The sequence below is a fragment of the Limanda limanda genome, chromosome 4 (genome assembly GCF_963576545.1).
Source record: "Limanda limanda chromosome 4, fLimLim1.1, whole genome shotgun sequence".
Classification (NCBI taxonomy): domain Eukaryota; kingdom Metazoa; phylum Chordata; class Actinopteri; order Pleuronectiformes; family Pleuronectidae; genus Limanda; species Limanda limanda.
The window spans coordinates 8,776,714-8,799,192 of NC_083639.1; the positions used below are offsets into that span (position 1 = coordinate 8,776,714).

The 22,479-nt window shown below is 40.9% G+C and overlaps 3 protein-coding genes across 4 annotated transcripts; 2 read left to right on the forward strand and 1 right to left on the reverse strand.

The window, feature by feature from the left end:
- Positions 1-488: 488 nt before the first annotated feature.
- fbxo42 (F-box protein 42) lies at positions 489-7,936 on the reverse strand. Of its 2 annotated transcripts, XM_061069508.1 has the most exons (11): positions 7,899-7,936; positions 6,850-7,053; positions 5,627-5,909; positions 4,934-5,050; positions 4,127-4,261; positions 3,610-3,763; positions 3,412-3,522; positions 2,744-2,840; positions 2,501-2,557; positions 2,283-2,399; positions 489-2,185 (listed from the first exon to the last, which is right to left on the reverse strand). In XM_061069508.1, exons 3-11 carry the CDS (start codon positions 5,901-5,903, stop codon positions 1,100-1,102), a joined length of 2,151 nt encoding a protein of 716 aa, XP_060925491.1. In that variant the 5' UTR covers positions 5,904-5,909; positions 6,850-7,053; positions 7,899-7,936; the 3' UTR covers positions 489-1,099. The 2 variants fall into 2 exon arrangements, with proteins under 2 accessions (XP_060925491.1, XP_060925492.1); XM_061069509.1 differs by lacking the exon at positions 7,899-7,936 and having other exon boundaries at positions 6,850-7,072.
- A 95-nt stretch (positions 7,937-8,031) lies between these two features.
- On the forward strand, positions 8,032-12,522 carry LOC132999445 (SUZ domain-containing protein 1-like). The gene is made up of 4 exons (XM_061069127.1): positions 8,032-8,315; positions 9,437-9,486; positions 9,599-9,862; positions 9,948-12,522. The coding sequence occupies exons 1-4, from the start codon at positions 8,265-8,267 to the stop codon at positions 10,057-10,059; spliced, it is 477 nt and encodes a 158-aa protein (XP_060925110.1). The 5' UTR covers positions 8,032-8,264; the 3' UTR covers positions 10,060-12,522.
- Positions 12,523-14,282: 1,760 nt separating this feature from the next.
- Positions 14,283-21,764, forward strand: necap2 (NECAP endocytosis associated 2). The gene is made up of 8 exons (XM_061069050.1): positions 14,283-14,426; positions 16,264-16,364; positions 17,592-17,696; positions 18,137-18,218; positions 18,707-18,815; positions 18,932-19,076; positions 19,174-19,258; positions 19,395-21,764. The coding sequence occupies exons 1-8, from the start codon at positions 14,332-14,334 to the stop codon at positions 19,438-19,440; spliced, it is 768 nt and encodes a 255-aa protein (XP_060925033.1). The 5' UTR covers positions 14,283-14,331; the 3' UTR covers positions 19,441-21,764.
- The last annotated feature ends 715 nt before the right edge of the window (positions 21,765-22,479 follow it).

Below are 22,479 nucleotides of genomic sequence, written 5' to 3' on the forward strand. Positions count from 1 at the left end.
ATAATAGGAGCAGATGCTACTTGCAGTTGAGATGACTCATCACTGAATGACCCCTTTCCTTTTTGTGCTGACTTCAGAGCAGCCACTAGAGGCCGCTCTCCGTCAGCCCCTCATAAACTACGTGTACTGACTTCATCAGTGCTGCTGAGAGTTAATTCTCTATATCTGGTGATACTGAGGTTACTTTAGTTTATGTCTTTATATATTTGGACAGATTTAAGTTAAGTTCAAATGTGAGTCAAGCTTTAAAAACATTTCTATGCTATAAATCTATTAGCATTTATGAGCATTTGAGTAAATTTAATCTCAAATTAATACTAATACTTCTCATCCATCTTTGGCTTACAATTACAGTTTGAAAGATATTGATTTATGCTCCATATCCATGACAACCTCCTGAAGAACAGGTAAAATCATTGACAGCTCTAAAACAGCTACTAATGATAGACCACAAACAAACACTGTAGCAATAGGAAGACTGTGACAGATTAAACATGGAGGCCTTTATTGTTCAACTATCTTTTTAGTACAGTGCCATATCTCTCACACAAAGATCCCGACACACATTAGTCAAAAACTTGTAACCACTATTGTGCGCGCACGCACACACAGGCACACGCGCACACAATCACACGCACACGGTTTTCAATGTAAACATAGCAGGCTTAAAGAGTGATACAAAAATCAAGGTAGTCGTCAACCGTTTCTGTCAGTTCTTCCATAGCTCCTCTCTTTTAAGAGTCCAGAGAAGGGTGACAGAAAAAAAAAGAAGAAATTTTGTTTGGTTGATCACTGGGACAACAAAAAATGTCCTGGCACTCACAAATACACACACACACGCACACACACACTAGCTGTCAAACAAGCACACACACACAGTCAGGATTCTCATTTAACCGTATGCTTTATCAAAGTGTAGTTAAAGTGTTTTATTTTGAATGCTTGCAGTAGGCAGAAGGGAGGGTCGTGAACTTTTAAAGTGGAACATCTAACAATGTTCTTTTCCAATAATCCTCTCTATAGGAAAAAGGCTGTGTGTCTTCGTTCCATGTGGTCACAGGTGGAAGCGTCCGTCTTCCCAGTCCCGTCTGGAGCTGCATTACCTTTTAGCACGTACAAAGTACAAGGCGTTGGTTTTAGGGTAGTACTTCACATTCTGTTTCTTGTCCATGAGGCCCCCAAAAATGATGAGCTCTCCCCTGCCCTGCACCACCGTGTGGAGGCTGGTCTCTGGCGGCCCTGTGACTGCTGCGGGAGTCCCGTTCCCATAAACTCTCCAAGACACCACCCTGGCAGATTTGGCCCGGGATACATCAAGAACATACATCTGCATGGGCTTGCAGTTGAGAGACTGGTACAAAGGTTTTCCTACGTTCAGGCTCTGAGGAGGGTGATGACCAAGACGCCGTGCAATAGGTGGGATAGCATGTCCATCAGCTCCAGCGGCCTGTGGAGGGCTGGAGGACGATGAGGGAGGAGTTCCAGGAGGACCTGCTCCTCCAGCTCCTCCACCACTTCCTGCTCCGGTAGAGGCTCCCTGTGTCTGAAGGGAAGACGACGATGATGATGATGATGACGAAGATGATGAAGAAGGTAAAGATGAGGAAGATCTGTTTTTTACTGCCTCAAGACTTCGTCGTAAGGCAGCCGGGGACACTGCTCCTGGTGGAGTGCGTGGGCAGCCTGCAGGAGGTGTATGCAGTCCATTAGTGCTGGGCACCTCAGGGTGGTGGGAGGCAGAAGGGGGAGACTCCCAATCATAGTCCGTGGAGGCAGGCAGGTGAGGGCGAGAGGGAGGGGATGCAGCCTGGGCTGGGCTGGTCCCGGGGGAAGGTGATGATCCGTTTAATAATGGAGGAAGTGAAGGAAGAGGAGGGCTGTCTGGACCTTGCAAAGGAGACGGCTGCTGGGACGAGGATGGGCTACCGTCTCTGGCATATCCTCTTGCTGAGGGGCGAGGTCTCAGCGTTCCCCATCGACCGTTTACACACGGAGCCTCTTCGACAGCTCCCAGGACAGCACCGGCCGCCCCACTCCGAACAGGAGAATGAGAGCGCAGGGAAGGCGGTTCGGGGCCCAGAGAGGCAGGTGAGGCACTTATGGGGGAGGGCCGAGAGTTGAGACTTGGGCTGAGCGGTGCACGGCCAGATGGCGCCTGTGAGAAAACGACCACACACTGGCCCACCTTTGAGAAGATGAGAAAGATAATAAAAGACACATTAATTGATTTTCGGTTTGAACGCGCACACACACACTGACTGACACTTAAGACAGACACTTACTCTACAAGCTGGGTGACACCAAAGTTCTGGTGCTCCATGGTCCTCATTTTCAACCTGCAGCTGCTGCCACTTCCACGGGGGTGTGTCCATGTGAAGCAGCCAGGCATCTTTAAGAAGCTTTAAAACAGATAAAAGGTTTTGGTCAAAACTGTAGTCACATTAAAAGGAGGTTAAGACATGTTGTTCTGATATGAGAATTAAATACTAAAGAAACCTACCGCATTAGGACCGCCACATCCTCCCAAGATGAGCAACGTCTGATCATCGATGACAATCTGATAGGAAAGATTGAAAAAGTATAATAACATTTTATATCAATAAGATGGGTGGGGTTTTCAATCACAACTTTACCTACTTAAAATAGCATGGAGATGGAAAACAGTCTTAAAGTGGTCCAATTCCAAAACAAGATAAAATCACAATGAATTTTTAATAGCTTGAATTGTTGAATGAATCCTTACTTGGGATTGGCCTCCTCGTGGGTGAGGTAATGGGCCAGATATGGGAGGCTTGGACCAGGACCACTGCTCCAGATCCAGAACCCAGACTTCATTACTCCTGCTCAGAACCAACGAAGGACAGAACGACATTGTGAGATGTGACAGCTTAAGTTTTCATTTACTACCAAAGCCCAGTTAAAGTCTAATAATTAAAGCTGAAATGTGTAAATGTTTGACTATAAAACCAAAGTGTGTGATGAAACACTAACTTGGTTGGATCCTTTATTGTGTTAAGATCAGATTTGATAAAACCAGGTGACATTTATAAAGCCCTTTAAGAGGATGGCTGGACAAGTTGTGTTAACAGCTCTTTCTACATGAGCTCCACTTATGAAATACAACCTTTTTTTTTAGTATTTAAGTCTATTTTATGAGTGTAACATCAGCAATTGTTCTGTTGGCACTGTAGATGTAACTGAGGTGATGTAACTTTATAACCTCAGTAAAGAGTATAATCACCTGACAACTTTTTATTGTCTTGAATAAGGAGGGGAGGAAACTTTGCAAATGTGACACTAGATGCCCCATCATCTTTGCTACAGATTAAACTTGCAGGAAGTTATAGATTCCAGCTTTAATTTATGCATCTCAGTTTTTAATAATTTTGGATATAAGGATTAAATGTTTACATTTGACGAGCTCCTAAGGATCCCCCAAACACCACCATGGTGTTTCCAATTACTGAGGAAGAGTGGCCGGCCATGGGTGGAGGTCCATGTGTTGTTACGATGCAGTTCCACCTGATCAACAAAAGAAATAATAAATCACACAGCGCCAGAAGACCCACGATGAAAAGTGCTACTTTCCAGCACTGATATCCAACTCACCAATTCTTTGAAGGTGAGTAGCTGTGGATTTCATCAAAAAACCTTTCTGGTTGGTGCAATGGATATGGGCTGGGGCGAGTCCACCCCCCGAAGAGCACTAACAGATCTTTGTGCATCACTAGAGTCGCCCCAGCTTTAGGAGACGGATAAGAGCCTGTAAAGGAAAAGCGCGGAGATGGGAGTCAATTTTTTAATCCAATAAGTGAAACTTCCCTACTCGCAGTTTCATAAAAATAAACAAAGCTCCAAAGTTTACAGAATTTAACTGCACCAGTAAAATATGTAAGTACAATCTCATTTTAACGCTGCGTCTCTGTTTTGTATTGCCAACTCAGCTGCTGCCGTTCGTTGTCTGAACACTGGATTCACATATGAGGTTCACCCTCCCACAGTTGTTCTTACATAAGCCCCATCTTACTTTTTCCACCAGAGCTACATGTGTGTGGTTTTTAAGTTTTTTGTTAGAGCTGTAATTTATTTTACCAATCAGTCTTTACTGCTTGTGACGGACTCATACCTGAGGCTAAAGGACGGATCCACTCCTTGCTGTTGAGGTCAAGTCTCCATAGATCATTGAAGGCAGCATTGCAGCTACTCTGAGTGCAACCCCCAAACACATACATAGACTGGTTTGAGTCATAATAACATGCACCTGCAAAACACAAAAATCAGCCACAAGATTAACAGCAAACTTATGCAAACACTGACCACCCTGATACATAAATATTTACTTCTGTTTGTTTATGCAATCTAGTTTGTTTGTGTGCAACCAAGAAAAACAGTTACCTGCATTTCCAATATAAAAATGTATGGAAGACTTTTCTAGTTTTGTTGTTTACAGAACATTTGCAAAGTTTTTTTAGTACTAATCTTGATCAGATTACCGTTAAAATCCAGTTAAGACCATCTGACACTACATTCGTATTACAACACACCATTAGACAAAAAGAACTTATATGATCAGTGGGCTTCTAGATCAGTAAATTTAGGTGAAGCATTTGACAATGGGGAGTTAAATGTTAATCTTTTAAAGCTGGATAGTTAATAAATTACATAACTTCTTGTTGTACAGGAAGGAGATAGATTTCAAACGAAATAGAGTTCACCCGATGACAAAATGGCTAGTCTGAAGTTGCTCTTCCTATTTTATCTGCTGATCCCTGTCCTCTAAACCAAACCTACAGTTACAATGACATTAAAACATTTAAAGACACTAGATACAACACCTGAAGGACTGTATATCTCAGTAATTTCATGGGTATGTGAGTGATATTAATCACCGTATGAAAAAAGTACAACAATTAGTAAAGCAGAATGTACTGACTGTGTGAGAAGCGCTGTGTGATAGGGGTTCCTGGATATGGGTATGTACGACTTTCCCACTGGATATTTCCCTCCTGGATAGCTCTCAAGAAACCGTGATAGCACTGATATGCAACACCTAGTTCAGAGAAAGTACAAATAAGTTAGACAAAAAGTTACATTTCTTCACTTGCAGAATGTTCGACCTGCAGAATAAGCAGATTTGAATGAGTCATTATTTTTCAAATGTCACTTCTCAGGTGTTTCAAGAACCACTGTGTAGGATTTAGTGGCATCTGGCAGTTATGTTTGTAGAATGCAATCAGCTGCATACCCCTCTCCTCACCCAGGTAATGTGGGGTTCAGATAAGGTAAAAACTCAGAGTCAGTGTTATGTTTGTCCATTGTGGGACACTGTAGAAACATGGCAGTGTAACATGCGGACACAAAACAATAAGGACCTGCTCTCTGTATATATAGATAGGCAGGGCTCATTCTAAGCTAGCAGTAAGCAATTTATTCTTTATTTTCAGGTAACACATTATTAAAGTTATATTTCAGTACGGCCAATTGATCTTCCTAAACTCTGCAGGCTGGTCCTTTAGAGTAATGTTTCGATTCTCTGCTGATGTTGTAATGCCCCCTCACAGCGAAGCTAACCATTCCACTGGCCCTCTCAGTTTCACACAGGATTATGCTGATGCGGGAGACATACCTTTAATGAGGCGATACCACTGCTTACATACAAGCGCAGCCGTCTTGTGTTCTTGGTAGGGTGAGAGGAAGGACAGAATAAATTCAAGAACTTCCTCTGGCAATTCCGACATCGATCTCTCCCCTCCTTTGGCACCACTGTCCATGGTCCCATCCTGTCGCCAGGAGGACCCCATCTTTGCCTCTGCTTCCTCAGTTAACCCAGCAGGGCCTGCACCGTCGTCCTCTGTATCCATGGCAACAAAGCATCCATCCTCATTGTCAGGAGAGCGGGACATTGTTGTCTGTTGAAACATGGGGAGACATTGTAAGTGATGAATGCACGAATGATCCTGGTGCTCAGGAGCAAGTTGACTATTGGCCGAATTTGGCTACACAGACATGACTTGTACAATGACTTATTTATTCTATTCGTGGTAGTAGACTCCCCCATATTCATTCTTGGACTTCTGCAAATCAGATTTATTGAGGATGAATCCTATAACAACACTGGGTGAGATGTGATCCTACCCTGGAAACCCAATGACACTGCAGAGCTGTGACCAACATAGCATGTATGTGCTCAGCAGACTTGATTGTTTCAGCCATTGTTTAAACCGGGTGGTGCCCTTTCTTTAGGCTGAACAGCTGGCCCCTACACACAGCGCGTCCCCTGTGCAGCGTAGGCTACATCCAACTAGCTGTCGTTAGCCGTCATACAATAAATAAACGGTTGTGTTGCTAATGTTAATTATCACCAATAGATAACTACGTTGCAGAAATACATCAAGTATATTATACATCATACTTACAAATGAAGACTGGCTTGTGCTTTTTAACTGACTAACCGCCCTGTTCATGTTGCTGGATTTAACGGTTGGTCGTTGGAATATATGAGCTAGCACTGGCTAACGAAGCTAGCTGCCTTAACATGAGCACCCAAGCTAGCGTTAGCCAGCATCAGCTAATCTGTACATAAGGATAAAAAAGACACATTATACACGTCTTGTTTCTAATACGTCCGCCAGACACATTTTGGACTTCCCTACCTCTTAATTGTCTCGATGACACGGCATCCTTTTCAAGCTAACTTACACCCTGGCAGCTAACAAGCTAGCTGCTATGTTCAGTCCCGGAGCACCGCTGATAATCTTTGCTAGCGGTGGCTCCTCCAATGCCAGACACACACACACACTTTCCCTGGATTCCCACCCTAAAACTGGTAAAAACAAATGAACCCAGTACCGTGGTATTGGACGTGTTGTTCAGTGGGCGCTGCGTGTGTCTCGTCTCCTTCCCGGTATCAGCTGTGGAGGTTCCTCTGCAGCCTCCAAACAGTCGCCATCTTCCGCGGAGTGAACAGCATCTTCCGCAGGACAGCGACGCTCAGGCAGCCGCGGCCGGTCCGTGGCACTAGGGTGGGTCCGGCGGGTCCTCGGCCGCGTCACCCTGGGAACAGCTCACCTTTCAAACAGGGCCGGGTCTAGACAGGCATGTATGAGGGGGCAGCCACAAATCTTGAGGGGGCATTGTGCTTTATTATATTATTATTATTATAAATTGGGATTTAGTTTGAGGTGGCACAACATTTATTTGAGGGGGCCAGGCCCCCTCTTGCCCCTGCCTAGACCCGGCCCTGCTTTCAAAGCCAATTTTAAACCCTGAACACGTCAGAGGTGGTCGAAGTGTTCAGATCATTAAATTGACACGTTGAGCTACGATGTGATGCGCCTGTCTGTTACTGTGACACTTCAACTTCCCTCGGCAAATAACTGTACTTCGCACAATCCAGTCTCAAGTGTTTACTTACAACGTATTGCACAATCCCTCCCCTAGTGCTTCTAGTTTTAAATTTCATTTTGTTTCCTATTTTTTTAATAGTTATACTTGCACAAAAATACACCACAACAAAATCCTATGTATGTGGAAACCTACTTGGCAATAAAACCCAGATTCTGTTATATGAACATGTTCAAAAAGTCACTTTAGAAAGAGTCAATAATCGTAAACTTTGTAGTTATACTTACTAAGAGACTTCACACTATGTGTTCTGAAAACTACATTATATGACTGTTCTCTGGTGAAATCATAGACTGTATATAAAGTGAAATTCTGTTTTTTATCACAGTTTTATGTATTGCGTGGTACTTATTTTTTACCGATGCCTATTCGGAGTTTTGCTGCTGTATTATAGCAAATATGCCCATTGTGGGACTAATAAAGGATTATCTTATCTTATCTTAATTTATCTTATCGTATTTCCAGATTTAAGAAGTTTATGTAAAGTCACATACATGATCTGGAACATAGATGACAGTACTGTGTGTTGTAGTTTTTCCGTGTGAACGACATGTGGACGTCACACCGGTTGAATCAGCGGGGCGGGGCGGGGGGCTTGACGCCAAATTTAAAGTCGCAGGCGCCCGGAGGAGGAGGTGTCCTCGCTGGAGTGCTAAGCTAACAAGCTAGCAGGCTAACAGGCTAACACGCGGCCTGGGAACCGTCTGGGAATCTCTTTCTCCAGCCGTCTCCTGACCACTGAAGCCCGCGGAGTCGAGCTCCCGCAGCCCGGTGCAGACGCCGCCCTCCTTCTCTGGCCCTCGGCTCGGATGGGAACTAGTTTCGAAGACTTAACCAGCCAGCGGTCCGGTTAACAAAAAATGGAGGATGATGAGGTTGCGGATAGCTGGGAAGAGGCAGCGGACAGCGGGGTGAGAAACACGTACACATGTCGTGCTACACAAACCAGGTTGCAATGTGAATTAACTTCGACAGACACGTAGAAAGGATCTGAGATACGCTGGATCGTTTTTATGATCAGTTTCCCTGTCAAGGAAAACGGTCTCTTTCCCCGGGTGAGGTCTGCAGGCCTCACTGTCCCATAGCGTCGTGGGGCTAAGCCTGCGTTCATGACATTTTATATTCTCGATAAAGGTATTGGCATTTATGATCTGTAGGAAAACCCGAGTGGTGATTACAAAGAAAGCTCCTTTTTTTTAACACTGTATACTTTTCTCTCACAGTGTTTACACCCGCCCATTGCGGAAATGATAGGCTGCACTCTGGTTAAACATTACAACATCATTAAGTTGTAGTAAATCAGGTTTGACTCTAAAATACAACCAATAGCGGGACCAGGATGATAAATATGACATTTGTATTTCTTAAAATCAGCTAATTTACTATCATACATCACATAATATATTAATATCTTTATTTTCAAAGCACTTCTCAAAACATGGTTACTAAGTATTTCACAAGTAAAAATGCACAAATCTATAAAAGTGATTAAAAACTCAGTAAACTTACTAAAAGAGTAAAAACTTTTTAAAGTGTGACAGGAATTTAACCAGATTTAGTTAAAGCAAACATTCAAATCCAACCGTAGCAGAGATTGCAACACTGACAAGTGATCAAATCCCCTGGATGTGATCCAACATGTGATCTGACTTTAACATCATACTGTATATGAAGTAATTGTTCAGTCTGAGGAAATTATTTACATTTTCAATGCCAGCCCTCCAGTTGCAATGAAAAACAATTTAGTTTATCAGTAAGTGTAATTAGTTCTATGAGAGGCCACCCATGTGGAATTGCTGAGTGCTCTGTAGATGCATTGTCTACTGTGGATCATCCATGAGTGTCCAGAGATTAAGCAGATCCCTCACCATAGTGAGGGATTAACGGGTTATAATGATTGAGCTGGGTCAGAAGTGTGTTTTCTCAGACTTATGGATCTCGTAAATGTTGGCTACACAGACCAATGAGACTCAGGAAATATACTTGTTGGGCAGTAATACATTTTTTTGTTTTTTTTTGGCTTTTTCCTCAGGAAATAGAGAGAAGGTTTGAAGCTAAACTGAAAATAAACCAGGAAGCAAAGTAAGTAAACAGAAAATGTGTCTGACATCTTTAAATATGATGTGAATATATACATGCAATGTTTTCCCTTATATTTGTATTCCTCTTACAACTTTTTTTTTAACCTGTGCAGGAAGTCCAGCTTGGGCTCAAGTGTTTCACTTGTGCGAACTGCGATGGTTATTCAAGATGACTCTCAGCCGGCAGCACCCCCACCGCAAATCCGAATTTTAAAGCGTCCCACAAATAACGGTAACGCTTCCGCGTCCTCATCCCGTCCCTCTCAGCAGATGAAGTCTTTGGCCCAGAGGGAGGCAGAATATGCAGAAGCCAGGAAAAGGATTTTGGGTAGTGCTTCTTCAGATGAAACGCCTCAGGACACTCCATGCCACGACAGGTAGGAAAACCAACATTTGTCAAAGTTGGGAAGAAAAGACATAGATTAATATTAACTTACTCTAAATGTCTCCTCATTTGATTAGGCCAGCTCGTTTGAGTGCGCAGCAACCATCAGAACCAGTTCATCCACACAATCACGTGATCCGCCAGCCCACTGGCCCAGATGGCACCTCAGGCTTTCGACTCTGCAGATAAACTGAAGCTACCTGCTGCAAGGAAACGCCTGTCTCCCTGAGAGGCTATGAAGGGGGACAGTTTAAAGGGATTGTGTGTGGTATGAAGAGCAGAGTGGTGGAACAACATAAAATTTGACAGATGTTAGAATTCTGAAGACGTAGCATGGATTGTGACGAACTTCTCCACCCTCTCTCTACTCTGCTTACAGGCATGGTCTTTGCCTTTCACCTTGTCTTTTCCCTCTGTGGAACATTGCAAGGGGCTGGCAGATATCAGCCAAAGACCCGAAACCTCTGTTCCACACTGAACAAGTTTTTGCCTCACATCCCTACACACTGTGATACTTCGATGTACCATGAGGTGCCCTACGATTTTAGGTCTGATCGGCCGGCAGAGTGCCATGGCTTAAGGCGTCTGTCTCTTCAGGGATAATAAAGAGAGCTTGTGAATCTATGGGAATTCCCTGGAGACATGAAAACGAACGAGCTGGCCGTGTCTCTGGTGGATTGTGGATCATGGCTGGGTGTCCACTGGAAAGCTGGCTTGAGTTTTGTTGGGTTCAGTGAAAATTAAGTGCCGAGAGTTTACTGCGTGTTCAGCACCTTGAGCACGACTTGACAGAAATTCTCAACAATTCTGCTTTTTGCGTAAAAGTGCTCTGCGCTCAAAAGTGTGTTTCAATACTGTAGCGGCCCAGACCAGCACTTTCCACAATCCACAGGCCTGTCTTTGGCACTGGTAGCTATTAAAGAAATACCCAATGGGCTCATCGCCTGTGGCCAAAGGTTATAGATGGGAAGAACAGAGTGTCACTAAATCTAAGCTTATTCAAGCAATAATAATACTGAAATTATTCCCTGGATTATTACTTTTTGTTTGTTTTTACATATTGACGAATTACCTGTGCTGTGTTTTTTGTTTTAATCAGTTTACATGGTTTTATTAGTTAGATTTTTTTCCCTTTTCTGAGTAATCATTTGTTTAATTCAGGAGATCAGTAGTGTGTACCGAATAGATAATGTAGCTTGTAGGAAACTTCACTGGTGGTATCATGATTAAAGTTGTCAAATTGGAAAAAGTCCAACCTATCCCTGTATTGAAAATCTTAAGTGGTCCTGCATCAATATCCCTGTTTGTGTTGCCTCACTGATTCAAATTGGCAAAGTTTCTACAGACATATAGTTAACTCTTAAAACCAACTGCAATTCATCTGTTAAGCAAAGAAGAATTAAGGCAGATTTTTCTGAGGTGGCAGTTTGTTGACAAATTGTCTGCTTGGCTGGCAGTTGTTCAGAAATAACACTTAAATACTCAACAAGGAGGAAGATGATGGACAAATTCCAGTAATCTTCCTTCATTCAGGGTCAAAGAAATGTGTGATTTAAATTATGAAAATTATTCAAACATAAATCTTTTAATCTGTCTCTTCCAGAATTAATCCAGATTCAACTGCCTGGTTTTACTGAATGTTTTTCTGTGGCTTGTGCTTTTTGTACACACCAGGGTTTTACAACATTGTCTGCATGTTTGCAACATTTTCAAAAGAAAAGTTAGCAAACCATGAATTTAATAATGCAATCAAATACCGAAAAGTCACCAGTTAAGGTGTTCACAGTAGATGAACCTGCAGTTCATTTTACAACCTTTTAATACTTTGCCTTAAATAACAGTTACTCTGGATATGCTTTCAATTGTTGGTGCTAATTAATCTTTCTTTTTGTGCATACACCATAAGTAAATTATTCTTTGAAAAAATCCAATGTATTTGAGGCACAGTTTAAAGCTGCACCAAGCTATAGTTTTAGACGGATAGAAAAATCACTCTCACTGGCTGTGCAGTAAAGCTTCTCTAAGTGAAAGACTCCATGCAACATTTTCACCATCATTTGTCCAAATAATGCCTGGTGAATTGATTGTTGAACATCTTGCTTTTGTGAGCAAATGTACTATAGATCAAATAAGAAAGTAAAAGCAGAGCTGAATTTGATGCTGTTCGAAAAACCACGTTGTCTGTTGCAGTTCTACAATCTCAGTGTTTTTGTTATAAGTCATAACATCCCTTGTCAAGATGAGTGGAAGGCGAGGTTGTAACATCACTGATGTCTGTTGATGCCCATAATAACTTCTCCCAGGGATCAGGTTCAATTGCTGAAAAACTTGAATTTGTATTAATTTCAAATTGAGTATTAAGAAGAATTGTCATTCTGTACCTGTGAGATTTCCCCATGATGCTTGCTTCAGTCATTCAGCCACCTGTTGGGTTTGTGGCTGATTTGTTTTCATTAGAATTCTCAAATTTGAAAAACACAAATGAAATTTGAATAACCTTTAATACACATACTTCAAAAAGAGAACTTTGTGTATGTTTGATGTTTCATTAGACCGGTTCTTTAGCAGAATGTAATATGATTTCAAACCACATGTTATTTCTGAATGGTTTATTTTGACACATAGGAATAAACTAATTGTGGCAAATATAAATACATTGATTAAAGGATGGTTATTCTCACAATGACATAGATGATTAGAGTTGAGTCATTCAGGTGAATTTGAAACAAAAACATTTACAACACTTTATTTTTGATGAGTTGTGTTCAGTAATACCATAATTGATTGTGTCTTCAGTGCCTTTTAGAAAAAGCATAATTCAAGAATAAGCCATACATAAGTACGTTAATTGACAACTTTTAAATATTCAGATAAAACAACTGGAGTTGTAGCCATTGGGTCCTCCGCTACATGTTGATAAACCTTATTTTAAATCAAGATCTTTCGGGCTCTCTCACACTATTCAAGCCCTTTGCAAACTCTACAAAGCTACAAACCTAAAGGAAGGATGAAAGTGTGAATTTGAAATTGTACTGGTGATATTAAATAAATAAGACAAGATGTTGAATATCCCTTGTAAATTTGAAGGTCCTCTGAACAAACTGCCAGATAGCAGCAGATGTCAAGGATTACCAGCAGATGTTGGTGACCACCGGTGGAAGTTTGGGTCAATCATCAGTTGTGAACCTGTCGGAGTTAGGTGTGCAGATTTATGTTAGCATTTATTTGAAGTCACTTTAGTTAAAAGCGTCAGCTAAATAATATATAATGCATTCACTTGGTTATAACCCTGGTTTTGTTGGTATCCATATTTCGTTTTATTTGATTGGGAATTCAAATATGGAATACATATAAAAAATTAAAAACATCTATCCTAACATACAGCATACTTTCCAGGTCTAATTGACATACTTATACATATGCTTATAGATATGCATATTCATAGGCAATCCTTATAATCCTTAGCCGGGGTGTATAACTTAAAGAAAATCAGGTGTTGTAAACACAGCTAAGCCATTTTAACTAAACGTCTTTTTAATAATATCAACTTAAGTTTTTAATTCAAATGTAATTTATGTGCTTTGTATTTATATTGTAGATTATATGAAACCACTCAGTCATGTTTGGTACGGCTGTCTTTAGCCACTTTCTGGTGAGAGCGGTTTTGACAGCAACTAGCAGCACCCTCAACATATGTTTATCTTGCTTTGCACAATGAAATTCTTCTAGGTCCTCACGGTAGATGATTTAAAATGTAAAATACATTCATATCTTGCAAGCTGCCTCCAGGACAATTCCCCAAAAAAGGAAAGTGATTTAATACTGCAGTACCACAGGATCTCCTGCAGGCTGTCTGATTGGAGAAATTAGATTTGTGCTGGAGCAGAGAAAAAGCAAGACTTCTTCCAACTAAATTCTTTCCATGAGGGAGCACTGGACATTCGCCATTGCTGTCTGCAAATCCTGTCCCACTCTTCCTGTGACATTGTGAAATTGCTCTCTGCTTCCTATCTTTCTTAAATAGCCAAAGTATTATCCCATTTTAAGTTTTGAAAAGCTGTATTTAATTCAGATTCTACTTTTTGGGATAAAGCATCTTTATAAACTTTTTGAAAGATATCAACAATTTTCTCTCCTGGATTATTTTCTTTTAGAAAGTTATTTCCAATAACATCTAATTTCGAAATGCCTTAATGATCCTGATTTTGAAGAACATGGTTGTCTTTTAAGTCCTGGCAGCTCAAGACTTTCCCCTGATTATACTTGTTTTATACTTGTAGCGAATGTGCGGAGGGGGGTGTTATCATAGGGTGTTATTGCCATTAGTGCATATGAGTCCATGCGCTGCGCCCACTCCCACCAGGGGCGGCGCTGTGGTAGCTTGTCTCGTTGTTCAGCTCCAGCCTCAGCCGTGTCCATTGAAAGTCGGAAGTTGTTTTCTAGTTAGTGAAACTTTACAAAATGGCAGAAGACAACTCTTATGAGTCCATGCTCTGCGTCAAGCCCGAGGTCCACGTCTACAAGATCCCGCCGCGCGCCTCTAACCGTGGATATCGGTAAGTTGACGTCAGAGTGCGCGTACGTTCGTGACAGACAAGTGTCGGTCAGCGAAGCTAACTTAAACGGACATGCATCCATTATCGGACAGGTTCGTTTGGCTGGTGTTTTGTGACTTTTCGTCCGTTTCCCCGATTCATGTCGTCGACGCTGAAAGCCCACGAAGTCCGGGCACTACAACGCACAGTATTTAGATTGATCCACGTGGTTGTTGTGCAGGTTTGGGGTCAACAAGTTCCCCCGCTGTTTCCAAAGAAGCCCTCCAGTCCATATGCTCACGGGAACCAGACACCCCCCCCCCGACAACTTGAATCTCAAACCTGTTGTGGTGAAAAACGGTTAACACGAGCCGTCCCCCCCCCCCCCCCCCGTGAAAGACGCGAGGGACTCTGCTTATAAAACTATGAAAAGTTCTAAATAGCTGAGCTCGTGCAAAACCCCACCGCCAGGGGCCCTAAAGGCGTCAGGTCCCCCCCTCCCCCCAGTCCTTTCTGTCCTTATTGTGGTTAAAAGTACGTTAGAGCTTCGCACTGCTGAAGCTAAACAACAGCACTGACGGTGCGACTTCATCTTTTATTCTTCTTTTCTAGTGATGCTCTGTATTTTACATTTTGTGTTTATCAAACAAGCTTGTGTATGAATTTGGACGACATGACAGCTCCCCATAAAACGAAGCCAAAACGTCTCGACCGCCCCCTGGTGGTTGACTACAGTACAGGTCACAAACCCCTCTGGCTTCATGTCAGTAAATGGGACTTCGAAAAATAACACAAAATTCGAAACACACAGCTGAATGTATCTTGCGATTGGTCGAGTGTGTGTCAGTGGTACTTTGATACCGCAGCTCGATCACTACTGTGCAGACTCTGGCACCAAATGACGTCATTGGCGCGAGGCGACTATTATTATTATGATTATGGCTTCCAACGATTTTGTAAACAAAGTATTTTGACAAAATGATCATCATCCTGCATTCCGGTTAGCATTGAGACTTTAGATCTGTCGAGCCTTATGACGCCCTTGCGCCACTGTCTGCGTCAGTGTCTGCGCTGTGGTCCTGTTGTGTTCAGGGTTGTCTGTTGTTCACACAGGCAGGATTGTGCGCTTCTGCAGTGTGAGGTTTCTGGTATAACGACTGTATTTAGCATGATTATAAATTGGGATTTATGCCAGGACACTACAGCACGGTTACTGCTACGTTCATTATGGCCGCCAGGATCAGGGAAGGCACACATTTTGGACCCGGTATCCTGGTACTGTTCAGTATTACTGCTGCTGTGCTCCATCCTCACTCCCCCGCTGACCTGCGCTCACTTTACAAGTTATTAATGAACACCAACACCGATGAAGAACTACTACGACCCATACATTACTTAAAGTTTACTTTGTGCTTGTTTGATTAGCTCGAGAGTTTATGAGAGACTTATTTAGTCCCGTTGAAAAAAGGTCCAACATTCGGATTCACGAGCAGATATCATCGTTCGTCAGTCTGTGTGAGGATTGGAGACCAACGCACTCAGGAGAGAAGTTCTTCCCATAGATTATCACGCAATATGGTGTTTTTATTTCATTGTTGCAGAAGAAGCAACACTTTTTGTCCATGAGCACATAAATATAAATTCAGCAGGTTTTTCTAAAGTTCAGTTCTACGTGTGACTGATTAGAAAAGAGCTGAGCAGTAGAACATTTTTGCAATTTCGCTTCCTCCTGCTGTGCAAAGCAGAAGGAAGAATGAAATCTTAAATCCTGCATGGAAACTTAAATCAGCTGTTCTTGTGAATGACAATTACACAAACCACTTTCCTATCCAGATGAGGGTTTTTCTTGTTTTTCTAGTGCTGCTGACTGGAAGCTGGATGAACCTTCATGGAGTGGAAGGATGAAAATCACTGCCAAAGGCAAGATTGCTTTCATAAAGTTAGAAGACAAAAACACAGGTACAATAATGTAAACACATCTGCTTACTACATGTGATGTTGTTTTCTGCATGCATCTCATTGAGTTCATAATGCATTAATGCTTCACAATCAACTCCTTTATGAAACCTTTTGCTTGACTTATTTCAGCTCTGGTAAAATGTCAGTAAGCCTCATGAGAGGATGCAGCAGGGAAATTTCTGGAAATCTCACAGTGAGCATGTGGGCGTGTTGATGACGTTTCAGCAACTAAATATTCAAAGTTGGTCATCGGTTCCTTTTGAACAGCCCTGATGAGTATAGCCAGAGAGAGACAGAGACAGAGCCTGCCTGATCTGCTCATCAGCACTGAATATACAGTAAATCCTGTGGTAATTATTTGTTTAGGTTGTTTGTTAGTCACATTTAGGTAGCACGTAATGGCAGTTAAAGGTACAGTGTGTAAGATTTATGTAAAAGGGATGTCTTTTTATTATGTCCTGGATATAAAATAATCCTAGTGATGTTTTCACTAGTGTTTAATCGTCTCAATTGTTCTCTTTACCCTCGAATGAGCCCTTTATATATTCATCTGGAGCAGGTGCTCTCTACGGAGACCGCCAGTAATTTTAAAGTAGTCCAAACTGTTCGCATTTAGTTTTGATGACAATTGAAGGCTGCCACAGGTTCTCCTTCATGTTTGGAAAGGGAGGATGAGGGTTATTCAGCTGCAAGATGCCACTTCACCACTAGATGTCACTAAATTCTACACATTGAAACTTTTAAAATGTTTGTAGCCTGAAACTGATGGTCCACAGCACAATGGCACTTGCTGCTGTAGTAAACTCTTTAGTGGTTTAATCGGAATGAAAAGCTATTCAAAGCCACAAGTGACTTCTTAGATTTTCCCAGAGAAACTAATTATTTAAATGAACAAAACAAAGACAGATTATCTGAAAGAATCTCGCTGTATTCACAGTTTCACTAATCCATGGGATACACACATTTATCACAATGTGTGTGTGTTTGTCCTTCAGAAAGATGACAAGCACACAAGAAAACCTTTTCTCACGAGAAAAGCTGTGTGAGGAAAGTAATGCGTATGTGTCATTACAGCAGATTATCTGCCTTGCTTATTTCATGTTAACGGAGAACACCGTGTCATATGTTTGTCACAGTGTGATCGAAGTGTCTGTGAAGCAGCCTTTTAACTTTACCTCCTAGAAGATACCCCTAAGGCACAATGTGGTGTAAATTTGTTCTTTGCAGGAGAGCTGTTTGCACAAGCTCCAGTCGACCAATATCCAGGTTGTGTGGTTGAATCAGTCACCGACTCCAGCAGGTATTTTGTGATACGGATAGAGGATGGCAATGGTAAGACTTTTTCAACAGGATATCAATTCAAATGAGAATGTTACATATGTACAATGTGGCAGTACGCAAACTTATTTATCCAGTTACCCTATTGGTCTTAATGTATGACGACCTTGATTATAAAGACAGCTTATCTTTTTGTAACTAGTCTTTTCTAAATAGAAGGAAATATTTTGACCTAATTAAAGCCGGTAGCTGTACTGTGCTTATTGTCTCTTAAATTTGTTATCACATTTATAAACAGAAGAATTAAAACAAGCCTGTAAATACAAAAAACTCTCGTCAGTCTTTCTAAGAATATTTTGTCACATTTAGTGTCACATAAAAGTTACGTTATTATATGTTTATATTGTAAGAATATATTTGTTTTATGAGATGCAAAGTTAGTTTACATCACCTGAAGTTTACTTTATTGTGTTTACAATTGCTTTGATTTATAGGACGTCATGCTTTTATTGGTCTGGGCTTTGCTGATCGTGGAGACTCATTTGACTTCAATGTTGCTTTACAAGACCATTTTAAGTAAGTTACTGCCTGTTACATATATATTTTTGTCCCCAATGGCTATTTAAACATATAACCTATGAATGATCAAGTCTGTATGACCTGCTACATTTTTCTAGACTCACCTTTTTGTTTTTGTCTAAATGTGTAGTTCATTTCCAACATTTAATCTTATATGAGTGGATATTATGCAAAGTTGCATAGCATGCATATGTAAATTGTATTCTCTTATTATATTCTATAAAAGTGACTCATTGATTGCCTTTTGTTGACTTTTGAACTAATTAAATCAAAGACCTGTGGAAAAAAGTATGTTAAACTATGTCAGCAGCAAGCAACGTGACACTATTTTAATACTCTGTCGTACCATTGTTAAAATGTTAAACCCATTGATCTACAATTTGTTGTCTGGTATCTGCAACTGCACCATCCCTGTTTCATTCTTAAGTACCACCTTAAAGTTTAAATTGACCAAAAAATATTTTCTTTCAACTCTATTTCTAAAGATGGGTGAAGCAAGAGGGTGAGCTCGCGAAAATGGAAGCTTCTGAGTGCACAACTCCGAAGCTGGACCTGAGCTTCAAAGAGGGACAGACAATCAAGATCAGCATTGCGGTGAGCATGTCACCCACACATCACAGGTGGAAGGAGATGACCATAACGACAACAGTATTGATCAGGAAAATGATGATTTCAAGATTTAGAAACTGTTGTAACTCTGTCTACCACAGAACATCAAGAAGAAGGATGCGGGTGGTGTCAAACCGCGGGGGGCAGTTGGAGGTCTGCTCCCACCCCCACCGGGCGTAAAGGCTGGAGTCATGGTGCAACCTCCTGGAGGACAAGAAGCAGTCCCAGCTGTTCAAACTAACACGGGTGATCACCCTGCTATTGTATCAGATAAACATTTTAAAAAACATTAAAAGATGTAAACGTCATTCATACTTTATTTAATTGTTTTTTCTTCAAATAGACGCTCTTTTAGACTTCGGTTCCCAAGTCCCTGCAGCCGTGCCCAGCTCGGACGGTTGGGGGGATTTCACATCGGCAGGTTCCAAGTAAGATTTTCAGCATATTTTTCTTCTGTATTAATACATCTCATCCATTTGTCATATACGTATCAGTTTTACATGATTTTTTTGAGTTATTCCTCTCTCATTATCACTCTCATCTTCCACCACCTCTCCTCCACAGCTCCAGTAAAGATGAAGTCAAATCAGGATGGGTGCAGTTTAGTTGAGTTGTGAGAAAATGTGCACACACTCAGGTTCCATACATTCCATGGGCAGGACCATTTGGCAAAAAGAAAAGAATCTAAAAGAGAGGAACTGTTAGTAATAACTTGACCGCCTCCGTCACTGCTTTTGTTCTGTAAAGAGTCTGTTTATGTTGACCATAGCCCGCTGACCAACACATTCTGAAGGAACAAACAGCAAAATGTACAGAATTTTGACAATATGACTATTCTTTTCATACTCTGCTATGCAGTGAGGTTTGATTTTTAGTCTGGTAGCCTCTAAACTGTCATTGTTAGAGACTCTGCACTCTCAGAAAAGTGAGGGTAGTGATGGTTGAAGTTCAAGGTTGATTCCTTAAACTAACAGGTGCGTGTCCACCGCCTTAAATCAACTGCTCCTTTATTTTATTTCTACTTTCTAGTCAATCTGTCAAAAACAGATTTGAATCGCATCCCTCTATTTTTCTTCTGCTGTCAGTGTCACATTTATCTCATTACACCAACAAAACTCATCTCATAATTATCTGAACCATTTGGGAATACACAATGATTTACAATTGAAGTATGTATTTTGTTTAGCTGTGTGTGTGTTAGTGATCTTACATATATGTTTAATTAGTTAGGGCCCGGGCACAGAATGGTGCACATAACATGGCCCAAACATGCTCGCTGTGCGAACAATTATATATTTTCTGGGTCTTGCCCATTGGCATGGCAAATGGCTCGATTGCACAGTTTAAAAATTCAAAGATCCCTGCTTTAACTTTGCTCTAGATGTATGAAATTCAGGAGATGTGTCTATTAGGCATACGCCTCTTGGAGCTGTACTCTATACCCAACAGGAAATTTGCCATTTTGAATTTATCGGTCAAATCTTAGGCTTTTTTTTTGCCATTTATACACTCTGTACTTGATGAATTCGTTGTAGGAAATTAATTTATTCCTCAATTTTTTTCAGTCTAATCTTGATACTTTCATTGTAATAGAATGCAAAGGGCTATTTTGGGTTTTTTTGATTTGAAGAAGTCCATTTACACTTACTACTTACCATAACCTGGATTACTGACAATCTTCAGTCCTTCAACAATCTCTCAACTCCTGAAGAAGGTGGAGAGGCCTGCTGTCAACGAGGGAAAAAAAAGCTGGACATGGTGCCAGGCTTTTTGTACAGGCGACTTTTCATAGAGGAAGCAATACATTTCTGGCTTTCATATGAGACAGGAAACCATTAGCAGCTCTGGACAAGTCATTTCAGTTAGGGATATTTCATTGTACCCAGAAATGATTGTGATAAATTATATTGTAATAATTTTTGGAACCAGTTCATACCACTGATGATAATATTATAGCATATTAATAACTGACCTTTCAAAGACCAATGCACTTTGAAGTCTTGAGCATATTCAGTCCGACATTTGTATTAGAACATTTTAAAATATAGTAAATAAAATATGATTAAAATAGACCACACACAACCAAAACAATAATGAAATGGACACTCTGGCTCTGTTAACAAAAGTCACTTCCCTTACTTCTCCTCCATGCTGTTGATCTCTGATGATGTGAAAAGCCTCTGTCCCCCTGTCTGTGTGGCTGTTAGCCTGGTTGTTCAGCCACCAGATTATCAAGGACAGTAAACAAAACAATTGGGTCTGGCAAGATGCATGTCAATTGTAGCTCTCGTCTTGACAGTCCCTGAGGACTGTTTATTACCAGGTTTTCTTTTGTTACCCATCCCTAAGTAAAGTAATTATTTTTTCCTATTTTGTCACCTCCCCCCTCTCCTTTGTCTGGTCATTATGGTGAAAGTTAATGTGTAAAACAGTCAGCACTACTTGAGAATTCTCAAATTGTTAGTATCTTTGTCTCTTTCTGCCCATTCCGTTGTCACTCTACTTGAAATGTTACACACCGTCCTGTCTCCATTTACAAAGCAGAAGTTTTGTAGATTAGCAGTAGAATCCATTGTTTCACCTACATTTGATGATCTATCCAAGAAGCGAGGGGCCTTTAATACTCCTCGCACCTTAAACTTTTCGTTGAAGTTCTTAAACCCTCATCAGAAATACAATTTGTCATCACTGTGTTGGCATAGTCGTGATCGCCATTTTATCTGTGATTCAAAGTTTGAAAATGGTCTGTTCATCTTTGTTTACACCCTCCATGTCTTTTCCTCGTGTTTTTTTTATGTGCCTTTTACCAAATAGAATTTTCCTTTATCTTGTTGATAATTTGCAACAAGAATTTGATCAAGTGCCTTTCTGAAAAAGATCTAAAACTTATAAAATGTTATGTTTCCATGTAAATAAACGGTGTATTTCATTGGATTTTTTTGTGAATGTAAATCAATGAAATAACCAGTAGCTGTGGAATTACAGGATTTAATCTGAATTTGTTTGTTCTCTAAAGTTTATGCAAGATTTTTCCTCTTCACATTTGCAGTATATTGTCCAACATCAGAGTTTAAATGTTAGCACTGCATCAAATGATAACATGAAGTCAGCTTGGAATCATGTTGAAAACTAAAGTTTTAGTTTTGTTCAGTTTGATATCTTTTATTTCATGCTGTCAATTGTGTTATGGACTATGGTTGTAAAATAATAATCAGTTTCACTCGAGTCATTTTATGTCATGAATGGATTCATATAGAGACAACTAAATAAGTTTATAACGCTGGAGTCAGGCACATCCTCACTGGTTGTAAAATAAGTATCTCCTATCTCCAACCAGGTAATGCCTTGCAGCAACACTAGAATCTAAGTGAACAGCTACCAATGCCTTGCTTTCCAAAGTATTGAATGCAGTTAAAAGGACACCATTTATCAGCGAATGGGAACAGGGAAAGAGAGGTCCTCCTCCACTGGCCAGTAGTGGTCAGTTGGAGCAAGTCCGAGACTGGGAGATGCTGGTGGATGTGGGCCGGCGACTTACAGTCCATCACATATTGTCACTTCCAACCTAAGACCTGATCTGGTAATCTGGTCTAATACCCTGTGCATTGTCAACTTTTTAGAATTGACTGTACCCTAGGTGGATAATGGT

Coding starts and splice junctions, on each gene's coding strand:
- fbxo42 (XM_061069508.1), bottom strand. CDS start 5,903: ATGTCCCGCTCTCCTGACAATGAGGATGGATGCTTTGTTGCCATGGAT. Junction 3,523..3,609: donor TACTCACCTTCAAAGAATTG/GTGAGTTGGATA, acceptor TTTGTTGATCAG/GTGGAACTGCATCGTAACAA. Junction 2,400..2,500: donor GATGTGGCGGTCCTAATGCG/GTAGGTTTCTTT, acceptor TCTGTTTTAAAG/CTTCTTAAAGATGCCTGGCT.
- LOC132999445 (XM_061069127.1), top strand. CDS start 8,265: ATGGAGGATGATGAGGTTGCGGATAGCTGGGAAGAGGCAGCGGACAGC. Junction 8,316..9,436: donor AAGAGGCAGCGGACAGCGGG/GTGAGAAACACG, acceptor CTTTTTCCTCAG/GAAATAGAGAGAAGGTTTGA. Junction 9,487..9,598: donor AAAATAAACCAGGAAGCAAA/GTAAGTAAACAG, acceptor TAACCTGTGCAG/GAAGTCCAGCTTGGGCTCAA.
- necap2 (XM_061069050.1), top strand. CDS start 14,332: ATGGCAGAAGACAACTCTTATGAGTCCATGCTCTGCGTCAAGCCCGAG. Junction 14,427..16,263: donor GCCTCTAACCGTGGATATCG/GTAAGTTGACGT, acceptor TTGTTTTTCTAG/TGCTGCTGACTGGAAGCTGG. Junction 17,697..18,136: donor ACGGATAGAGGATGGCAATG/GTAAGACTTTTT, acceptor TTTGATTTATAG/GACGTCATGCTTTTATTGGT.